This window comes from Salvelinus fontinalis, unplaced genomic scaffold, assembly GCF_029448725.1.
Source record: "Salvelinus fontinalis isolate EN_2023a unplaced genomic scaffold, ASM2944872v1 scaffold_0057, whole genome shotgun sequence".
Lineage (NCBI taxonomy): Eukaryota > Metazoa > Chordata > Actinopteri > Salmoniformes > Salmonidae > Salvelinus > Salvelinus fontinalis.
The window spans coordinates 56075-75788 of NW_026600266.1; the positions used below are offsets into that span (position 1 = coordinate 56075).

General features: G+C 48.6%; 1 protein-coding gene across 1 annotated transcript in view; it reads left to right on the forward strand.

Moving 5' to 3' along the window:
* The window catches only part of LOC129842643 (meteorin-like protein), a 29770-nt gene extending 10553 nt beyond the window's left edge, over nucleotides 1–19217 (forward strand). The window contains exons 2-4 of the mRNA XM_055911266.1: nucleotides 411–823; nucleotides 17710–17769; nucleotides 18223–19217. Coding sequence (XP_055767241.1) covers nucleotides 411–823; nucleotides 17710–17769; nucleotides 18223–18542 — 793 coding nt within the window. The 3' untranslated portion in view covers nucleotides 18543–19217. The remainder of the gene's footprint in view (nucleotides 1–410; nucleotides 824–17709; nucleotides 17770–18222) is intronic.
* The last annotated feature ends 497 nt before the right edge of the window (nucleotides 19218–19714 follow it).

A 19714-nucleotide genomic window follows, 5' to 3' on the forward strand; every position in this document is an offset into this window, starting at 1 on the left:
CAGTCTGTAGTCGACCTGTTGAGTATGACGGGAGGCAGGACATGATCACGTGAAGAGCTGCTGTTTCCCTTTGAAGCTGCTCTGGATTTCAGAAAAGGTCACCAGAAGAAAGATGACATGTTCTGTTCTTTTGCCAAGTTATAGGCCTATTGTTTTTGTTGCTCGGCCCTTGGCTGGAGAACGACTGATTATCTTACGCTCTGTTCTATATTCATACAGACCCTTTCAGACTGTTGTACTGGCAGTCACAGACAGTGGTTCATGGTTGGCATTTCTCACCCCCCCAAAAAAACGTTTTTCTTCAGACCAAATATATAATTCTTTCACACCTGTTAGGAGTGTGACCATGTCTCTGTGTATGATGTGTTGTTGACTTCCCCACTGACCTCCACCCCCCCCTTCCCTTCCAGTGGTCTAACCCATGAGGGCCACACCCGTGATGTGGAGCAGGTCTACCTACGTTGTTCCCAGGGTTCCCTCGACTGGCTCTACCCTACAGGGGCCGTCATCGTCAACCTGCGGCCCAACACCCTGTCCCCGGCACCCGCCCGTCTCTCCGTCTGCATCAAGCCCTCTAGGGACTCCCACGGGGCTAACATCTACCTGGACCGGGCCGGGAAGCTGCGCCTGCTGCTCAGGGAGCAGGACCAGGCCCAGGGGAAGGTGACCTGCTTCAGCATCCAGGAGGGGTCTCTGTTCATAGAGGCCATACCTCACAGAGACATCAGTAAGAGGATCACCTCGTTCCAGTATGAGCTGGTTACAGAGAGGACCGGGGCTGGAGCTGGAGCCTTGACTGGGGTGGAGCCACAAGCACTGTCTGGTAAGATACAATCCTATTGTTGTTGCTTTGGTCATTAAAGGGGAAGTTCAGTATGGCTAAAGCACTGTCTGGTAAGATACACTCCTATTGTTGTTGCTTTGGTCATTAAAGGGGAAGTTCAGTATGGCTAAAGCACTGTCTGGTAAGATACACTCCTATTGTTGTTGCTTTGGTCATTAAAGGGGAAGTTCAGTATGGCTAAAGCACTGTCTGGTAAGATACAATCCTATTGTTGTTGCTTTGGTCATTAAAGGGGAAGTTCAGTATGGCTAAAGCACTGTCTGGTAAGATACACTCCTATTGTTGTTGCTTTGGTCATTAAAGGGGAAGTTCAGTATGGCTAAAGCACTGTCTGGTAAGATACAATCCTATTGTTGTTGCTTTGGTCATTAAAGGGGAAGTTCAGTATGGCTAAAGCACTGTCTGGTAAGATACACTCCTATTGTTGTTGTTGCTTTGGTCATTAAAGGGGAAGTTCAGTATGGCTAAAGCAAAGACGGTACATTATGAAGATGAAACTGCTTCTCCAGTAGAAATTCCCGTTCACAATGTCATGGCAACGTTGGCTATCGAAGGTCATGCGTAGAAACACATCATCGGGGTCTAACGGTCATCTCACACCGAACTGGGCCTGTGCAGGCCGTCAAATTACTGCTATTTTTGTTGTTGTATTTTATTAGGATCCCCATTAGCTGTTGAGAAAGCAGCAGCTTCTCTTCCTGGGGTCCACACAAAACATGACACATGACATAATGCAGAACATTAATAGACAAGAACAGCTCAAGGACAGAACTACATCAATTCAAAATAAATACTAAATGCACACAGCCTACATATCAATACCAACACACACACACTATCTAGACACTCCTTTGATATAAAGTTGTTTTTGTCAGTTTGTCACTTTCACAACGTTGGAGTAATAACATGTTCAACTATTTAAGACATTGTCTCCGGTCTAGGTTGTGCCTTTAGATTTAGAGAAACAAAACCACAAGATGAACTTCTCATTGACTTCTCGAAACCCCAAACCTGGTCTGTTTGGTCTGTTTCACAAGCATGCCCGGAAGTCTTGCGATGTTGCTCCTCTGGGTTTAGAAACTCTTTGGCTAAAGTTAACTGAAGTTTGTAGTGGCTGATGACAGACCACTGAACCATGGATGATAGTTTCACCTGGCCCATAGACTACGTTCAGGGTGAGGAACCAGCTAGCATCAAGGTGTAAAAACCTGAACTTCCCCTTTAATGCTAAAGTTGATGGCAGTGGTTAAATGGACAAATGCTAACAGTGGATGACAGACTCTCCTGGTTGGCCCAGAGACTACGTTCAAGGAAAGGAACCATCTAACTAATGTTGTCATTTTGGTGACCTATCCCTTTAAGTTTTTTTTATCAATGACATTAGGCGTGCACCATATCCTGACTATTCCAGGTGCGTTTTCCAGACGGAGGTCGATCAGAGAGAGTCAACTGGCCATTCAGCTGACAGTTTGTTAATTGACTGACTAGGAAGTGGTTTTCTTTGTCTTAGTGTCTGTAGTCAGGACGTAGTTCTGTACTGAATGCAGCCTCCTGCTGGTGAAAACATCTCCGTTTTATAGATCTGTATTTACAAGAAAAACTATTCCGGATTATTTTTGATATTCAATCTTCAGTTTATTTTTCTTTCCACTGAGGAAAGTCTGAATCTCCGTGTTGTTTTTTGTAATATTACGTTACGCTGACAATTCTATGTTGACATTTGGCAGTTCCCTTCCCACAAGTTGGTCTTATGAAGCCGGGGTATCGTGGGACTGTGAGTTGACTTGAGGGGAGTGTTTGATAGCGAACCACTGCCTTCCATACAGGACCCCGGTCTGTCTGTGTAGAGGGCTACGGTCAAACAGAGAGGGCCTCACTCTAAATACAGAGGCGTGTTTTCATCACGCTGTGTACCTGCCAACCCTGCATGACTCCTGGCTGGGAGGAGGTCCAGACCAGAGAGACTGGTCGTTTCACACTGAGGAGTCATATGACTTCTATCTACCTCACATCTGTTTCTACTGCTTTCTGGGCTCACATGTTCATATCCTGCATAATCAGCTGGCACAACGGGCAGATAGAGACTGATAAACAGTCAGGACCTAATGTAGGGGATCTAACACAGTGGTCTAATGGTTGTAGATAGTGTAGTTGGCTCAGGTTGGTCTTAATGTTGGGGATCTAACACAGTGGTCTAATGGTTGTAGATAGTGTAGTTGGTCTTAATGTAGGGGATCTAACACAGTGGTCTACTGGTTGTAGATAGTGTAGTTGGCTCAGGTTGGTCATAATGTAGGGGATCTAACACAGTGGTCTAATGGTTGTAGATAGTGTAGTTGGTCTTAATGTAGGGGATCTAACACAGTGGTCTAATGGTTGTAGATAGTGTAGTTGGCTCAGGTTGGTCATAATGTAGGGGATCTAACACAGTGGTCTAATGGTTGTAGATAGTGTAGTTGGTCTTAATGTAGGGGATCTAACACAGTGGTCTAATGGTTGTAGATAGTGTAGTTGGTCTTAATGTAGGGGATCTAACACAGTGGTCTAATGGTTGTAGATAGTGTAGTTGGTCTTAATGTAGGGGATCTAACACAGTGGTCTAATGGTTGTAGATAGTGTAGTTGGTCTTAATGTAGGGGATCTAACACAGTGGTCTAATGGTTGTAGATAGTGTAGTTGGTCTTAATGTAGGGGATCTAACACAGTGGTCTAATGGTTGTAGATAGTGTAGTTGGTCTTAATGTAGGGGATCTAACACAGTGGTCTAATGGTTGTAGATAGTGTAGTTGGTCTTAATGTAGGGGATCTAACACAGTGGTCTAATGGTTGTAGATAGTGTAGTTGGCTCAGGTTGGTCTTAATGTAGGGGATCTAACACAGTGGTCTAATGGTTGTAGATAGTGTAGTTGGCCTTAATGTAGGGGATCTAACACAGTGGTCTAATGGTTGTAGATAGTGTAGTTGGCTCAGGTTGGTCTTAATGTAGGGGATCTAACACAGTGGTCTAATGGTTGTAGATAGTGTAGTTGGCTCAGGTTGGCCTTAATGTAGGGGATCTAACACAGTGGTCTAATGGTTGTAGATAGGGTAGTTGGCTCAGGTTGGTCTTAATGTAGGGGATCTAACACAGTGGTCTAATGGTTGTAGATAGGGTAGTTGGCTCAGGTTGGTCTTAATGTCGTGCTTCCTGGTCCAGGTTCTAATATAGTAGTCTAATGCTCAGGGTTGTTATGACCGGCTTGGCTTCCTGCGCTCTGTGCTTCTGTGGTATGAGCTTGTGGTGTGATGTGGCGACAGGTCCCTAGCCCAGGGGGAGGGGGGAAGGAGGGAGGGAGGGAGGGGGGAGGGAGCCCGGGGTCTTGTCGTCGACTCGGCAGCAGGGTCTAGAGGGCTTGTTGATCTGACTGCACTTGTTTGGCTCTGTTTTCTCTCTCTCTCTGGTCTCCTTCTCTCTCTCTCTCTCTCTCTCTGGTCTCCTTCTCTCTCTCTGGTCTCCTTCTCTCTCTCTCTCTGGTCTCCTTCTCTCTCTCTGGTCTCCTTCTCTCTCTCTCTCTCTCTGGTCTCCTTCTCTCACTCGCTCTCTCTGATCTCCTTCTCTCTCTCTCTCTGATCTCCTCTCTCTCTCTCTCTCTCTCTCTCTCTCTCTCTCTCTCTCTCTCTCTCTCTCTCTCTGGTCTCCTTCTCTCTCTCTCTCTCTCTCTCTCTGGTCTCATTCTCTCTCTCTCTCTCTCTCTCTCTCTCTCTCTCTCTCTCTCTCTCTCTCTCTCTCTCTCTCTCTCTCTCTCTCTGGTCTCCTTCTCTCTCTCTCTCTCTCTCTCTCTCTGGTCTCCTCTCTCTCTCTCTCTCTCTCTCTCTCTCTCTCTCTCTCTCTCTCTCTCTGGTCTCCTTCTCTCTCTCTCTCTCTCTCTCTCTCTCTGGTCTCCCTCTCTCTCTCTCTCTCTCTCTCTCTCTCTCTCTCTCTCTCTCTCTCTCTCTCTCTCTCTCTCTCTCTCTCTCTCTCTGTCTCTCTCTGTCTCCCTCTCTCTCTCTCTCTCTCTCTCTCTCTCTCTCTCTCTCTCTCTCTCTCTCTCTCCACTTCTTTCCAGTTGTCACTGTCAGACCTGCTCTGCTGGGATTGAGTTCCTCTCTCCATCTCTCTGGAATGTTTCTCCCACCAGATGTTGAGAGAAGGAACTTTATTCCCCACGCTTTCTCCCTTTTCTCTGCCTCCTCTCTCTCACTGCTTTCTCCCTTTTCTCTGCCTCCTCTCTTTCACTGCTTTCTCCCTTTTCTCTGCCTCCTCTCTTTCACTGCTTTCTCCCTTTTCTCTGCCTCCTCTCTTTCACTGCTTTCTCCCTTTTCTCTGCCTCCTCTCTTTCACTGCTTTCTCCCTTTTCTCTGCCTCCTCTCTTTCACTGCTTTCTCCCTTTTCTCTGCCTGCTCTCTTTCACTGCTTTCTCCCTTTTCTCTGCCTCCTCTCTTTCACTGCTTTCTCCCTTTTCTCTGCCTCCTCTCTCTCACTGCTTTATCCCTTTTCTCTGCCTCCTCTGTTTCACTGCTTTCTCCATTTTCTCTGCCTCCTCTCTCTCACTGCTTTCTCCCTTTTCTCTGCCTCCTCTCTCTCACTGCTTTCTCCCTTTTCTCTGCCTCCTCTCTCTCACTGCTTTCTCCCTTTTCTCTGCCTCCTCTCTTTCACCTACTCCTCTCTCTCACTGCTTTCTCCCCTTTCTCTGCCTCCTCTCTCTCACTGCTTTCTCCCTTTTCTCTGCCTCCTCTCTTTCACTGCTTTCTCCCTTTTCTCTGCCTCCTCTCTCTCACTGCTTTCTCCCCTTTCTCTGCCTCCTCGCTTTCACTGCCTCCTCTCTCTCACTGCTTTCTCCCCTTTCTCTGCCTCCTCTCTCTCACTGCTTTCTCCCTTTTCTCTGCCTCCTCTCTCTCACTGCTTTCTCTCTTTTCTCTGCCTCCTCTCTTTCACTGCTTTCTCCCTTTTCTCTGCCTCCTCTCTTTCACTGCTTTCTCCCTTTTCTCTGCCTCCTCTCTTTCACTGCTTTCTCCCTTTTCTCTGCCTCCTCTCTTTCACTGCTTTCTCCCTTTTCTCTGCCTCCTCTCTTTCACTGCTTTCTCCCTTTTCTCTGCCTCCTCTCTTTCACTGCTTTTTCTCTTTTCTCTGCCTCCTCTGTTTCACTGCTTTCTCCCTTTTCTCTGCCTCCTCTCTTTCACTGCTTTCTCCCTTTTCTCTGCCTCCTCTCTCTCACTGCTTTCTCCCTTTTCTCTGCCTCCTCTCTTTCACTGCTTTCTCCCTTTTCTATGCCTCCTCTCTTTCACTGCTTTCTCCCTTTTCTCTGCCTCCTCTCTCTCACTGCTTTCTCCCTTTTCTCTGCCTCCTCTCTTTCACTGCTTTCTCCCTTTTCTCTGCCTCCTCTCTCTCACTGCTTTCTCCCCTTTCTCTGCCTCCTCGCTTTCACTGCCTCCTCTCTCTCACTGCTTTCTCCCCTTTCTCTGCCTCCTCTCTCTCACTGCTTTCTCCCTTTTCTCTGCCTCCTCTCTCTCACTGCTTTCTCTCTTTTCTCTGCCTCCTCTCTTTCACTGCTTTCTCCCTTTTCTCTGCCTCCTCTCTTTCACTGCTTTCTCCCTTTTCTCTGCCTCCTCTCTTTCACTGCTTTCTCCCTTTTCTCTGCCTCCTCTCTTTCACTGCTTTCTCCCTTTTCTCTGCCTCCTCTCTCTCACTGCTTTCTCCCTTTTCTCTGCCTCCTCTCTTTCACTGCTTTCTCCCTTTTCTCTGCCTCCTCTCTCTCACTGCTTTCTCCCTTTTCTCTGCCTCCTCTCTTTCACTGCTTTCTCCCTTTTCTCTGCCTCCTCTCTCTCACTGCTTTCTCCCTTTTCTCTGCCTCCTCTCTCTCACTGCTTTCTCCCTTTTCTCTGCCTCCTCTCTCTCACTGCTTTCTCCCTTTTCTCTGCCTCCTCTCTTTTACTGCTTTCTCCCTTTTCTCTGCCTCCTCTCTCTCACTGCTTTCTCCCTTTTCTCTGCCTCCTCTCTCTCACTGCTTTCTCCCTTTTCTCTGCCTCCTCTCTTTCACTGCTTTCTCCCTTTTCTCTGCCTCCTCTCTTTCACTGCCTTCTCCCTTTTCTCTGCCTCCTCTCTTTCACTGCTTTCTCCCTTTTCTCTGCCTCCTCTCTTTCACTGCTTTCTCCCTTTTCTCTGCCTCCTCTCTTTCACTGCTTTCTCCCTTTTCTCAGCCTCCTCTCTTTCACTGCCTACTCTCTCTCTATATAGCTTTCATACATCTGTATTTCTCCCACTGTCTACTCTTGTCTTTCATTCCTCTTCCCTTCATCTGTCTCCCCTCTCTTCCACCGTCCTTCTGTAGTGGTTGTGATCAGAGAGGGGTGGTATTGCTGAGCTGCCCTCCATTAGAGGGACCAGATGTTGCAGCTGGGGACACCATCTCCCCATCTCCTTCCCCCCAGCGCTCTTCCCATCCCTCCATCCCCTCTCTGTGAAGTGGTTGTGATGGGAGCAGTACAGTGTGTGTTTGGCTGGGTTCAGAAAGCTGACTCCGACTCAGATCATGCCAGGCCATTCCTGTGGCAACGTTTCATGTCTGACATCTGAGCCCCGACCAGAGAGAGAGAGAGAAGGATACCAGAGAGAGAGAGAAATATACCAGAGAGAGAGAGACCAAAGAGAGAGAGAGACCAGAGAAAGAACAGAGAGAGAGAGACCAGAGAGAGAGAGACCAGAGAGAGAGAGAGACCAGAGAGAGAGAGACCAGGGAGAGAGAGACCAGAGAGAGAGAGACCAGAGAGAGAGAGACCAGAGAGAGAGAGACCAGGGAGAGAGAGACCAGAGAGAGAGAGACCAGGGAGAGAGAGACCAGGGAGAGAGAGACCAGGGAGAGAGAGACCAGGGAGAGAGAGACCAGAGAGAGAGAGACCAGAGAGAGAGAGACCAGAGAGAGAGAGAGACCAGAGAGAGAGAGACCAGGGAGAGAGAGACCAGGGAGAGAGAGACCAGGGAGAGAGAGACCAGAGAGAGAGAGACCAGAGAGAGAGAGACCAGAGAGAGAGAGACCAGGGAGAGAGAGACCAGAGAGAGAGAGACCAGAGAGAGAGAGACCAGGGAGAGAGACCAGAGAGAGAGAGACCAGAGAGAGAGAGACCAGAGAGAGAGAGACCAGGGAGAGAGAGACCAGAGGGAGAGAGACCAGGGAGAGAGAGACCAGGGGGAGAGAGACCAGGGAGAGAGAGACCAGGGAGAGAGAGACCAGAGAGAGAGAGACCAGGGAGAGAGAGACCAGGGAGAGAGAGACCAGGGAGAGAGAGACCAGAGAGAGAGAGACCAGAGAGAGAGAGACCAGGGAGAGAAAGACCAGAGAGAGAGAGACCAGGGAGAGAGAGACCAGAGAGAGAGAGACCAGAGAGAGAAAGACCAGAGAGAGAGAGACCAGGGAGAGAGAGACCAGGGAGAGAGAGACCAGAGAGAGAGAGACCAGAGAGAGAGAGAGAGACCAGAGAGAGAGAGAGACCAGAGAGAGACCAGAGAGAGAGAGAGACCAGAGAGAGAGAGAGACCAGAGAGAGAGAGAGACCAGAGAGAGAGAGAGACCAGGGAGAGAGAGACCAGAGAGAGAGAAACCAGAGAGAGAGAGACCAGAGAGAGAGAGACCAGGGAGAGAGAGACCACATCCTAGAGGTTCTCTGATGCTATGGTAGCACCACATCCTAGAGGTTCTCTGATACTATGGTGGCACCACATCCTAGAGGTTCTCTGATACTATGGTGGCACCACATCCTAGAGGTTCTCTGATACTATGGTCGCACCACATCCTAGAGGTTCTCTGATACTATGGTGGCAGCACCACATCCTAGAGGTTCTCTGATGCTATGGTGGCACCACATCCTAGAGGTTCTCTGATACTATGGTGGCACCACATCCTAGAGGTTCTCTGATACTATGGTGGAGCACCACATCCTAGAGGTTCTCTGATACTATGGTGGAGCACCACATCCTAGAGGTTCTCTGATACTATGGTGGCACCACATCCTAGAGGTTCTCTGATACTATGGTGGAGCACCACATCCTAGAGGTTCTCTGATACTATGGTGGCACCACATCCTAGAGGTTCTCTGATGCTATGGTGGCACCACATCCTAGAGGTTCTCTGATACTATGGTGGCACCACATCCTAGAGGTTCTCTGATACTATGGTGGCACCACATCCTAGAGGTTCTCTGATACTATGGTGGCACCACATCCTAGAGGTTCTCTGATACTATGGTGGCACCACATCCTAGAGGTTCTCTGATACTATGGTGGCACCACATCCTAGAGGTTCTCTGATACTATGGTGGCACCACATCCTAGAGGTTCTCTGATACTATGGTGGCACCACATCCTAGAGGTTCTCTGATACTATGGTGGCACCACATCCTAGAGGTTATCTGATACTATGGTGGCACCACATCCTAGAGGTTCTCTGATACTATGGTGGCACCACATCCTAGAGGTTCTCTGATACTATGGTGGTTCACCACATCCTAGAGGTTCTCTGATGCTATGGTGGAGCACCACATCCTAGAGGTTCTCTGATGCTATGGTGGAGCACCACATCCTAGAGGTTCTCTGATACTATGGTGGCACCACATCCTAGAGGTTCTCTGATACTATGGTGGCACCACATCCTAGAGGTTCTCTGATGCTATGGTGGCACCACATCCTAGAGGTTCTCTGATGCTATGGTGGCACCACATCCTAGAGGTTCTCTGATGCTATGGTGGAGCACCACATCCTAGAGGTTCTCTGATGCTATGGTGGAGCACCACATCCTAGAGGTTCTCTGATGCTATGGTGGAGCACCACATCCTAGAGGTTCTCTGATACTATGGTGGCACCACATCCTAGAGGTTCTCTGATGCTATGGTGGCACCACATCCTAGAGGTTCTCTGATGCTATGGTGGCACCACATCCTAGAGGTTCTCTGATGCTATGGTGGCACCACATCCTAGAGGTTCTCTGATGCTATGGTGGAGCACCACATCCTAGAGGTTCTCTGATGCTATGGTGGAGCACCACATCCTAGAGGTTCTCTGATGCTATGGTGGAGCACCACATCCTAGAGGTTCTCTGATACTATGGTGGCACCACATCCTAGAGGTTCTCTGATACTATGGTGGAGCACCACATCCTAGAGGTTCTCTGATGCTATGGTGGAGCACCACATCCTAGAGGTTCTCTGATACTATGGTGGAGCACCACATCCTAGAGGTTCTCTGATACTATGGTGGAGCACCACATCCTAGAGGTTCTCTGATACTATGGTGGCACCACATCCTAGAGGTTCTCTGATGCTATGGTGGAGCACCACATCCTAGAGGTTCTCTGATACTATGGTAGCACCACATCCTAGAGGTTCTCTGATACTATGGTGGCACCACATCCTAGAGGTTCTCTGATGCTATGGTGGCACCACATCCTAGAGGTTCTCTGATGCTATGGTGGAGCACCACATCCTAGAGGTTCTCTGATGCTATGGTGGAGCACCACATCCTAGAGGTTCTCTGATACTATGGTGGCACCACATCCTAGAGGTTCTCTGATACTATGGTGGCACCACATCCTAGAGGTTCTCTGATGCTATGGTGGAGCACCACATCCTAGAGGTTCTCTGATGCTATGGTGGCACCACATCCTAGAGGTTCTCTGATACTATGGTGGCACCACATCCTAGAGGTTCTCTGATACTATGGTGGAGCACCACATCCTAGAGGTTCTCTGATACCATGGTGGAGCACCACATCCTAGAGGTTCTCTGATACTATGGTGGCAGCACCACATCCTAGAGGTTCTCTGATACTATGGTGGCACCACATCCTAGAGGTTCTCTGATACTATGGTGGAGCACCACATCCTAGAGGTTCTCTGATACTATGGTGGCACCACATCCTAGAGGTTCTCTGATGCTATGGTGGCACCACATCCTAGAGGTTCTCTGATGCTATGGTGGCACCACATCCTAGAGGTTCTCTGATACTATGGTGGCACCACATCCTAGAGGTTCTCTGATACTATGGTAGCACCACATCCTAGAGGTTCTCTGATACTATGGTGGCAGCACCACATCCTAGAGGTTCTCTGATGCTATGGTGGTGCACCACATCCTAGAGGTTCTCTGATGCTATGGTGGCACCACATCCTAGAGGTTCTCTGATACTATGGTAGCACCACATCCTAGAGGTTCTCTGATACTATGGTGGCACCACATCCTAGAGGTTCTCTGATACTATGGTAGCACCACATCCTAGAGGTTCTCTGATACTATGGTAGCACCACATCCTAGAGGTTCTCTGATACTATGGTGGCACCACATCCTAGAGGTTCTCTGATGCTATGGTGGCACCACATCCTAGAGGTTCTCTGATACTATGGTGGAGCACCACATCCTAGAGGTTCTCTGATGCTATGGTGGAGCACCACATCCTAGAGGTTCTCTGATACTATGGTGGCACCACATCCTAGAGGTTCTCTGATACTATGGTGGCACCACATCCTAGAGGTTCTCTGATACTATGGTGGAGCACCACATCCTAGAGGTTCTCTGATGCTATGGTGGCACCACATCCTAGAGGTTCTCTGATACTATGGTGGCACCACATCCTAGAGGTTCTCTGATACTATGGTGGTTCACCACATCCTAGAGGTTCTCTGATGCTATGGTGGCACCACATCCTAGAGGTTCTCTGATGCTATGGTAGCACCACATCCTAGAGGTTCTCTGATACTATGGTGGCAGCACCACATCCTAGAGGTTCTCTGATGCTATGGTGGCACCACATCCTAGAGGTTCTCTGATACTATGGTGGCAGCACCACATCCTAGAGGTTCTCTGATACTATGGTGGTGCACCACATCCTAGAGGTTCTCTGATACTATGGTGGAGCACCACATCCTAGAGGTTCTCTGATACTATGGTGGTTCACCACATCCTAGAGGTTCTCTGATACTATGGTGGCACCACATCCTAGAGGTTCTCTGATACTATGGTGGCACCACATCCTAGAGGTTCTCTGATACTATGGTGGCACCACATCCTAGAGGTTCTCTGATGCTATGGTGGCACCACATCCTAGAGGTTCTCTGATGCTATGGTGGCACCACATCCTAGAGGTTCTCTGATACTATGGTGGCACCACATCCTAGAGGTTATCTGATGCTATGGTGGCAGCACCACATCCTAGAGGTTCTCTGATACTATGGTGGCACCACATCCTAGAGGTTCTCTGATACTATGGTGGTGCACCACATCCTAGAGGTTATCTGATGCTATGGTGGCAGCACCACATCCTAGAGGTTCTCTGATACTATGGTGGCACCACATCCTAGAGGTTCTCTGATACTATGGTGGCACCACATCCTAGAGGTTCTCTGATACTATGGTGGCACCACATCCTAGAGGTTCTCTGATACTATGGTGGCACCACATCCTAGAGGTTCTCTGATGCTATGGTGGAGCACCACATCCTAGAGGTTCTCTGATACTATGGTGGCACCACATCCTAGAGGTTCTCTGATACTATGGTGGCACCACATCCTAGAGGTTCTCTGATACTATGGTGGCACCACATCCTAGAGGTTCTCTGATACTATGGTGGCACCACATCCTAGAGGTTCTCTGATGCTATGGTGGAGCACCACATCCTAGAGGTTCTCTGATACTATGGTGGCACCACATCCTAGAGGTTCTCTGATACTATGGTGGCACCACATCCTAGAGGTTCTCTGATGCTATGGTGGAGCACCACATCCTAGAGGTTCTCTGATACTATGGTGGAGCACCACATCCTAGAGGTTCTCTGATACTATGGTGGCACCACATCCTAGAGGTTCTCTGATACTATGGTGGCACCACATCCTAGAGGTTCTCTGATACTATGGTGGCAGCACCACATCCTAGAGGTTCTCTGATACTATGGTGGCAGCACCACATCCTAGAGGTTCTCTGATACTATGGTGGAGCACCACATCCTAGAGGTTCTCTGATGCTATGGTGGCACCACATCCTAGAGGTTCTCTGATGCTATGGTGGCACCACATCCTAGAGGTTCTCTGATACTATGGTGGCAGCACCACATCCTAGAGGTTCTCTGATACTATGGTGGCAGCACCACATCCTAGAGGTTCTCTGATGCTATGGTGGAGCACCACATCCTAGAGGTTCTCTGATACTATGGTGGCACCACATCCTAGAGGTTCTCTGATACTATGGTGGAGCACCACATCCTAGAGGTTCTCTGATACTATGGTGGCACCACATCCTAGAGGTTCTCTGATACTATGGTGGCACCACATCCTAGAGGTTCTCTGATACTATGGTGGCACCACATCCTAGAGGTTCTCTGATGCTATGGTGGCACCACATCCTAGAGGTTCTCTGATGCTATGGTGGCACCACATCCTAGAGGTTCTCTGATACTATGGTGGCACCACATCCTAGAGGTTCTCTGATACTATGGTGGTACACCACATCCTAGAGGTTCTCTGATGCTATGGTGGAGCACCACATCCTAGAGGTTCTCTGATACTATGGTGGCAGCACCACATCCTAGAGGTTCTCTGATACTATGGTGGCACCACATCCTAGAGGTTCTCTGATACTATGGTGGCACCACATCCTAGAGGTTCTCTGATACTATGGTGGCACCACATCCTAGAGGTTCTCTGATACTATGGTGGCACCACATCCTAGAGGTTCTCTGATACTATGGTGGTACACCACATCCTAGAGGTTCTCTGATGCTATGGTGGAGCACCACATCCTAGAGGTTCTCTGATACTATGGTGGCACCACATCCTAGAGGTTCTCTGATACTATGGTGGCACCACATCCTAGAGGTTCTCTGATACTATGGTGGCACCACATCCTAGAGGTTCTCTGATACTATGGTAGCACCACATCCTAGAGGTTCTCTGATACTATGGTGGCACCACATCCTAGAGGTTATCTGATGCTATGGTGGCAGCACCACATCCTAGAGGTTCTCTGATGCTATGGTGGCACCACATCCTAGAGGTTATCTGATGCTATGGTGGCAGCACCACATCCTAGAGGTTCTCTGATACTATGGTGGCACCACATCCTAGAGGTTCTCTGATACTATGGTGGCACCACATCCTAGAGGTTCTCTGATGCTATGGTGGCAGCACCACATCCTAGAGGTTCTCTGATACTATGGTGGCACCACATCCTAGAGGTTCTCTGATACTATGGTGGCAGCACCACATCCTAGAGGTTCTCTGATACTATGGTGGCAGCACCACATCCTAGAGGTTCTCTGATACTATGGTGGAGCACCACATCCTAGAGGTTCTCTGATGCTATGGTGGAGCACCACATCCTAGAGGTTCTCTGATACTATGGTGGCACCACATCCTAGAGGTTCTCTGATACTATGGTGGCACCACATCCTAGAGGTTCTCTGATACTATGGTGGCACCACATCCTAGAGGTTCTCTGATACTATGGTGGCAGCACCACATCCTAGAGGTTCTCTGATACTATGGTGGCACCACATCCTAGAGGTTCTCTGATACTATGGTGGTGCACCACATCCTAGAGGTTATCTGATGCTATGGTGGCACCACATCCTAGAGGTTCTCTGATACTATGGTGGCACCACATCCTAGAGGTTATCTGATGCTATGGTGGCACCACATCCTAGAGGTTCTCTGATGCTATGGTGGCACCACATCCTAGAGGTTCTCTGATACTATGGTGGCACCACATCCTAGAGGTTCTCTGATACTATGGTGGCACCACATCCTAGAGGTTCTCTGATACTATGGTGGCACCACATCCTAGAGGTTCTCTGATACTATGGTGGCACCACATCCTAGAGGTTCTCTGATGCTATGGTGGAGCACCACATCCTAGAGGTTCTTTGATGCTATGGTCGCAGCACCACATCCTAGAGGTTCTCTGATACTATGGTGGCACCACATCCTAGAGGTTCTCTGATACTATGGTGGAGCACCACATCCTAGAGGTTCTCTGATGCTATGGTGGCACCACATCCTAGAGGTTCTCTGATGCTATGGTGGCACCACATCCTAGAGGTTCTCTGATACTATGGTGGTGCACCACATCCTAGAGGTTCTCTGATGCTATGGTGGCACCACATCCTAGAGGTTCTTTGATGCTATGGTCGCACCACATCCTAGAGGTTCTCTGATGCTATGGTGGCACCACATCCTAGAGGTTCTTTGATGCTATGGTCGCACCACATCCTAGAGGTTCTCTGATACTATGGTGGAGCACCACATCCTAGAGGTTCTCTGATACCATGGTGGAGCACCACATCCTAGAGGTTCTCTGATACTATGGTGGCAGCACCACATCCTAGAGGTTCTCTGATGCTATGGTGGCACCACATCCTAGAGGTTCTCTGATACTATGGTGGCACCACATCCTAGAGGTTCTCTGATACTATGGTGGTGCACCACATCCTAGAGGTTCTCTGATACTATGGTGGAGCACCACATCCTAGAGGTTCTCTGATACTATGGTGGCACCACATCCTAGAGGTTCTCTGATGCTATGGTAGCACCACATCCTAGAGGTTCTCTGATACTATGGTGGAGCACCACATCCTAGAGGTTCTCTGATACTATGGTGGAGCACCACATCCTAGAGGTTCTCTGATGCTATGGTGGCAGCCTCCAGCCTCTCATTAAAGGCCCTGCTCTCTACTCGTTGCTCTGGACGAGGGGGGTGAGATCGGTCATTAATTCGGTCGGCTACTCTGATGTCACCCTCCTCTCCAGCTGTTCCTAAGCCCCTGAGCCTGTGGCTGGGTAACCTCTGACCCCTCCTCAACCCCCCCTCAACCCCTCCTCACCCTCCCCTCAACGCCTCTTCAACTCACCCTCCCCTCACCCCCTCCTCAGTGTCCTCAATCTGGACTTCAGACAAACCTGTCTAAAACATAATCTCCCTGTCTGGAAACATGCCTAGGGGTTATGGTCTGGTCTGTAAGTGGTTTGTGAACAGGTCAGAGCTGGCAGGCCAGCGCAGGGCTGTAGAGAAGAGGCTCTCGTCCCAGTAACACCAAGGTCTACTTTATATAGGGCTTGTTAGTACTTTAAAGACTGCTAATCATTAGTTTATATCCAGTATGTTAAGGGTTGTATAAAGTGTTACCGTGGTTATATCTGAATGTAAAGGGTTACAGGGTCTGTAACCATGTTTACATGAGGTCAAAACCAGGTCTGTAACCATGTTTACATGAGGTCAAAACCAGGCCTGTAACCATGTTTACATGAGGTCAAAACCAGGTCTGTAACCATGTTTACATGAGGTCAAAACCAGGTCTGTAACCATGTTTACATGAGGTCAAAACCAGGTCTGTAACCATGTTTACATGAGGTCAAAACCAGGTCTGTAACCATGTTTACATGAGGTCAAAACCAGGCCTGTAACCATGTTTACATGAGGTCAAAACCAGGTCTGTAACCATGTTTACATGAGGTCAAAACCAGGTCTGTAACCATGTTTGCATGAGGTCAAAACCAGGTCTGTAACCATGTTTACATGAGGTCACCATCGTAAACGTCTGTTCCCAGTAGACCTTGTAGAAAGACACCATGTGCAGCCAGTCAGCCAGCCAGCCAGCCAGCCAGCCAGCCAGCCAGACCAGGTCAGCTTAGCCTTGTCTTTCCTTATCCGGGGCATCTGGTTGTCATTGGTTTTGGAGTGTCAGGCAGGGTGTGTTGGGGGTGGTTTCTGTAGCCTGTGAGAGGTGCCTCCTGGGGCAGCCATCTCCCCCTCACACCTGTCCTCCCCTCACTTCCCCCATCCTCCCTCCCCATCCTCCCCCTCACACCCTGTCCTTCCACTCACACCCTGTCCTCCCCCTCACACCCCATCCTCCCCCTCACCTCTCCTGTCCTCCCCCTCACACCCCTTCCTCCCCCTACCCCACACATCCCCTCTCAGCACCAGGCCTGTTTAATGAGTAGCTCCTGTCCTGTACCTCAGGCTGACAGACAGACAGTGAGGACCTGGTCCTCTCTGTTTGGTGTAAAGTCATAGTCCATGACAGGAGACTCCCGTCCTGCTGCCTCCCTGTCGGCCCTCCTGTTATACTCCTATTCTGCCTGCCTGTTCTGCCTGGGCTGCTGGGTAAATAAGCAACCATCTGGGAGAGCTGAAATTAATTACAGCACGTGCCTCCCTACGGGCCACAGCCCACTTCCTGTGCGTGTGCGGCACGTGTCTTCAATGACCTGCTGTGTGACCGTTGAAGTAGTTGGAAGTTAAGGGCTAGAGTTGATGGCTAGTTTTTGATAGGGTTGTATGACATAATGAAGGCCTCACTTTGATCCCTGGTAGAACTGTCTGTCTTTTGTCCTGCAGCTCATCTCTTCTTCTCTGTCTGTCTTTTGTCCTGCAGCTCATCTCTTCTTCTCTCTCTCTCTCTCTTCTCTGTCTGTCTTTTGTCCTGCAGCTCATCTCTTCTTCTCTCTCTCTCTCTCTTCTCTGTCTGTCTTTTGTCCTGCAGCTCATCTCTTCTCTCTCTCTCTTCTCTGTCTGTCTTTTGTCCTGCAGCTCATCTCTTCTTCTCTCTCTCTCTCTCTTCTCTGTCTGTCTTTTGTCCTGCAGCTCATCTCTTCTTCTCTCTCTCTTCTCTGTCTGTCTTTTGTCCTGCAGCTCATCTCTTCTTCTCTCTCTCTCTCTCTCTCTTCTCTGTCTGTCTTTTGTCCTGCAGCTCATCTCTTCTCTCTGTCTCTCTTCTCTGTCTGTCTTTTGTCCTGCAGCTCATCTCTTCTTCTCTCTCTTCTCTGTCTGTGTTTTGTCCCGGGACTCATCCTTCGGTCTCCTCTCTGTCCACAGCTCCCTGTCAGCCCTGCAGTGATGCTGAGGTGCTGTTAGCGGTCTGCACCAGCGACTTTGGTAAGAACTATTTACAAACCCTTTATGCATCCTTTTATGTATACTCATTAAAGGTACAGTAGGTCAAAATTACTCTGCCGTTTCCTGGATGCTAACTGATCTACTGCTTATTACACTTGCTTTCAATGAGAATGACAGATCTATAACTCATATTTCTATGTGCATTTGGTTGGATCGCACACAAACTGGACCTTTAAATGTTACTCTTGTGGTTATGGCACAGTTTGTATTGTACTATAGTATTTGTTATACTGTATCAGTATACTGTACTGTAGTATTTGTTATGCTGTATCAGTATACTGTACTGTAGTATTTGTTATACTGTATCAGTATACTGTAGTATTTGTTATGCTGTATCAGTATCCTGTACTGTAGTATTTGTTATGTTGAATCAGTATACTGTACTGTAGTACTCTAACATATATTAACACTCTCCTCTCCTCCTCTCTGCAGTGGGGAGGGGCACCATCCAGGGGGTGGAGCAGGAGGCGGAGCAGTTGTCGGTCACCGTGGCGATAAGCCGCCTGTACAGACAGAAGACTCAGGTGTTTGTGTCAGGGGGAGTGAGAGTGAGGAGGTGGACAGGCAGGGTGAGGATGCCCGGGCAGTGTGGGGTGAGGCCCGGCCCGGGGAAGGGAGACTTCCTGTTCACGGGGAGCGTACGGTTCGGGGAGGCCTGGATGGGGTGTGCCCCGAGATACAAGGACTTCCTCAGACTGTACCAGGAGGCAGAGCAGAGTGGGACTAACCCCTGTCAGGTGGACTCAGACTGAGGGTCAGGGAGCTACCTGGCCACACCCACAACAACAGGCCTCTTCCTGAATGGACAGCAGACTCAGGTCTGAGCCGAATGTGGACACTAACTGAGAGGGGTGCAGACAGACACACAGACACACAGATGGACAGACAGACTGGCCCAGACAGACAGACACCTTCTGATCCTACTGTCTTCCTGCTCTGGAGCTCCTGAATGTTGCCAAGCAGCATTGCAACTGTTGGACTAATTTCTCAAAGCCAACATTGTTGTTGTTGTTCCGGAATGTTCATAGCCTGTTCCGGAATGTTCTAAGACTGTTCTAGAATGTTCTAAACCTGTTCCATTGACGTTCCATTGGAATGTTCTCAGACTTCCATTCTCTGAGACGTACATCAACTGTCAGGTGATGTGAGGTTTGTAATGTAGCAGACCTTCTCTGGAACTGATGTGTTTAAAATGTGAACCATGAACATTTCTGAAACGGAGGATCCAACTGCTTTGTGAAAAGCTTCATGTACAGTTTTGAAGATGTTTCTTATGAAAGAAATGTATACATTAAAAGCCTGCTTTTTATTTGTGATTTATTTTGTTTTTATGAAAATGTAGAAGTGCAATTTACAGTCGTTATTATGTCCTCAGGCTGTTGAATTATAAACCCCCTTTTTGTGATTAAAAGTTTTATTCCTTGGAACATCGCGTTTGGTGTGTATGTGTGCGCAGGTTTTTTGTATGTGTGTGTCTCAGTGTGTGTGTGAAGTGAATATATATATATATTTAAACAAACCAAATCACCAAGGACAAAACCAACCTAAAACCTCCACAGACAGCCTTCAGTGTTCATGGCCATTTCCTATTGAAGACATTGTTCCTGTTAGGAATGTTTAGTCTCCTCACCTTGCAGGGCGGTGCAGAGTTTACATGTCTACTCACAATGAAGGTCAGTGTGTTGACATGAGTAGAGGTTAAACCAGTAAACACTAGTAGACCCTGATCACATTAGGGGCTGGATTCAATCTGTTTCGCTGAAGTTCAGCGTTGCAGTGTGATTCAAATTGAAACGCAATATTCCCGAGTTAGCGGAGACTTCATTCACGCTGAACGCTGCTTATGTCGGCGCAGTAGGAAAGGAACTTCACCCACTAAACGTCTAAGACTTTGGGGGATCATTTGCCTATTTGATTTGCAATT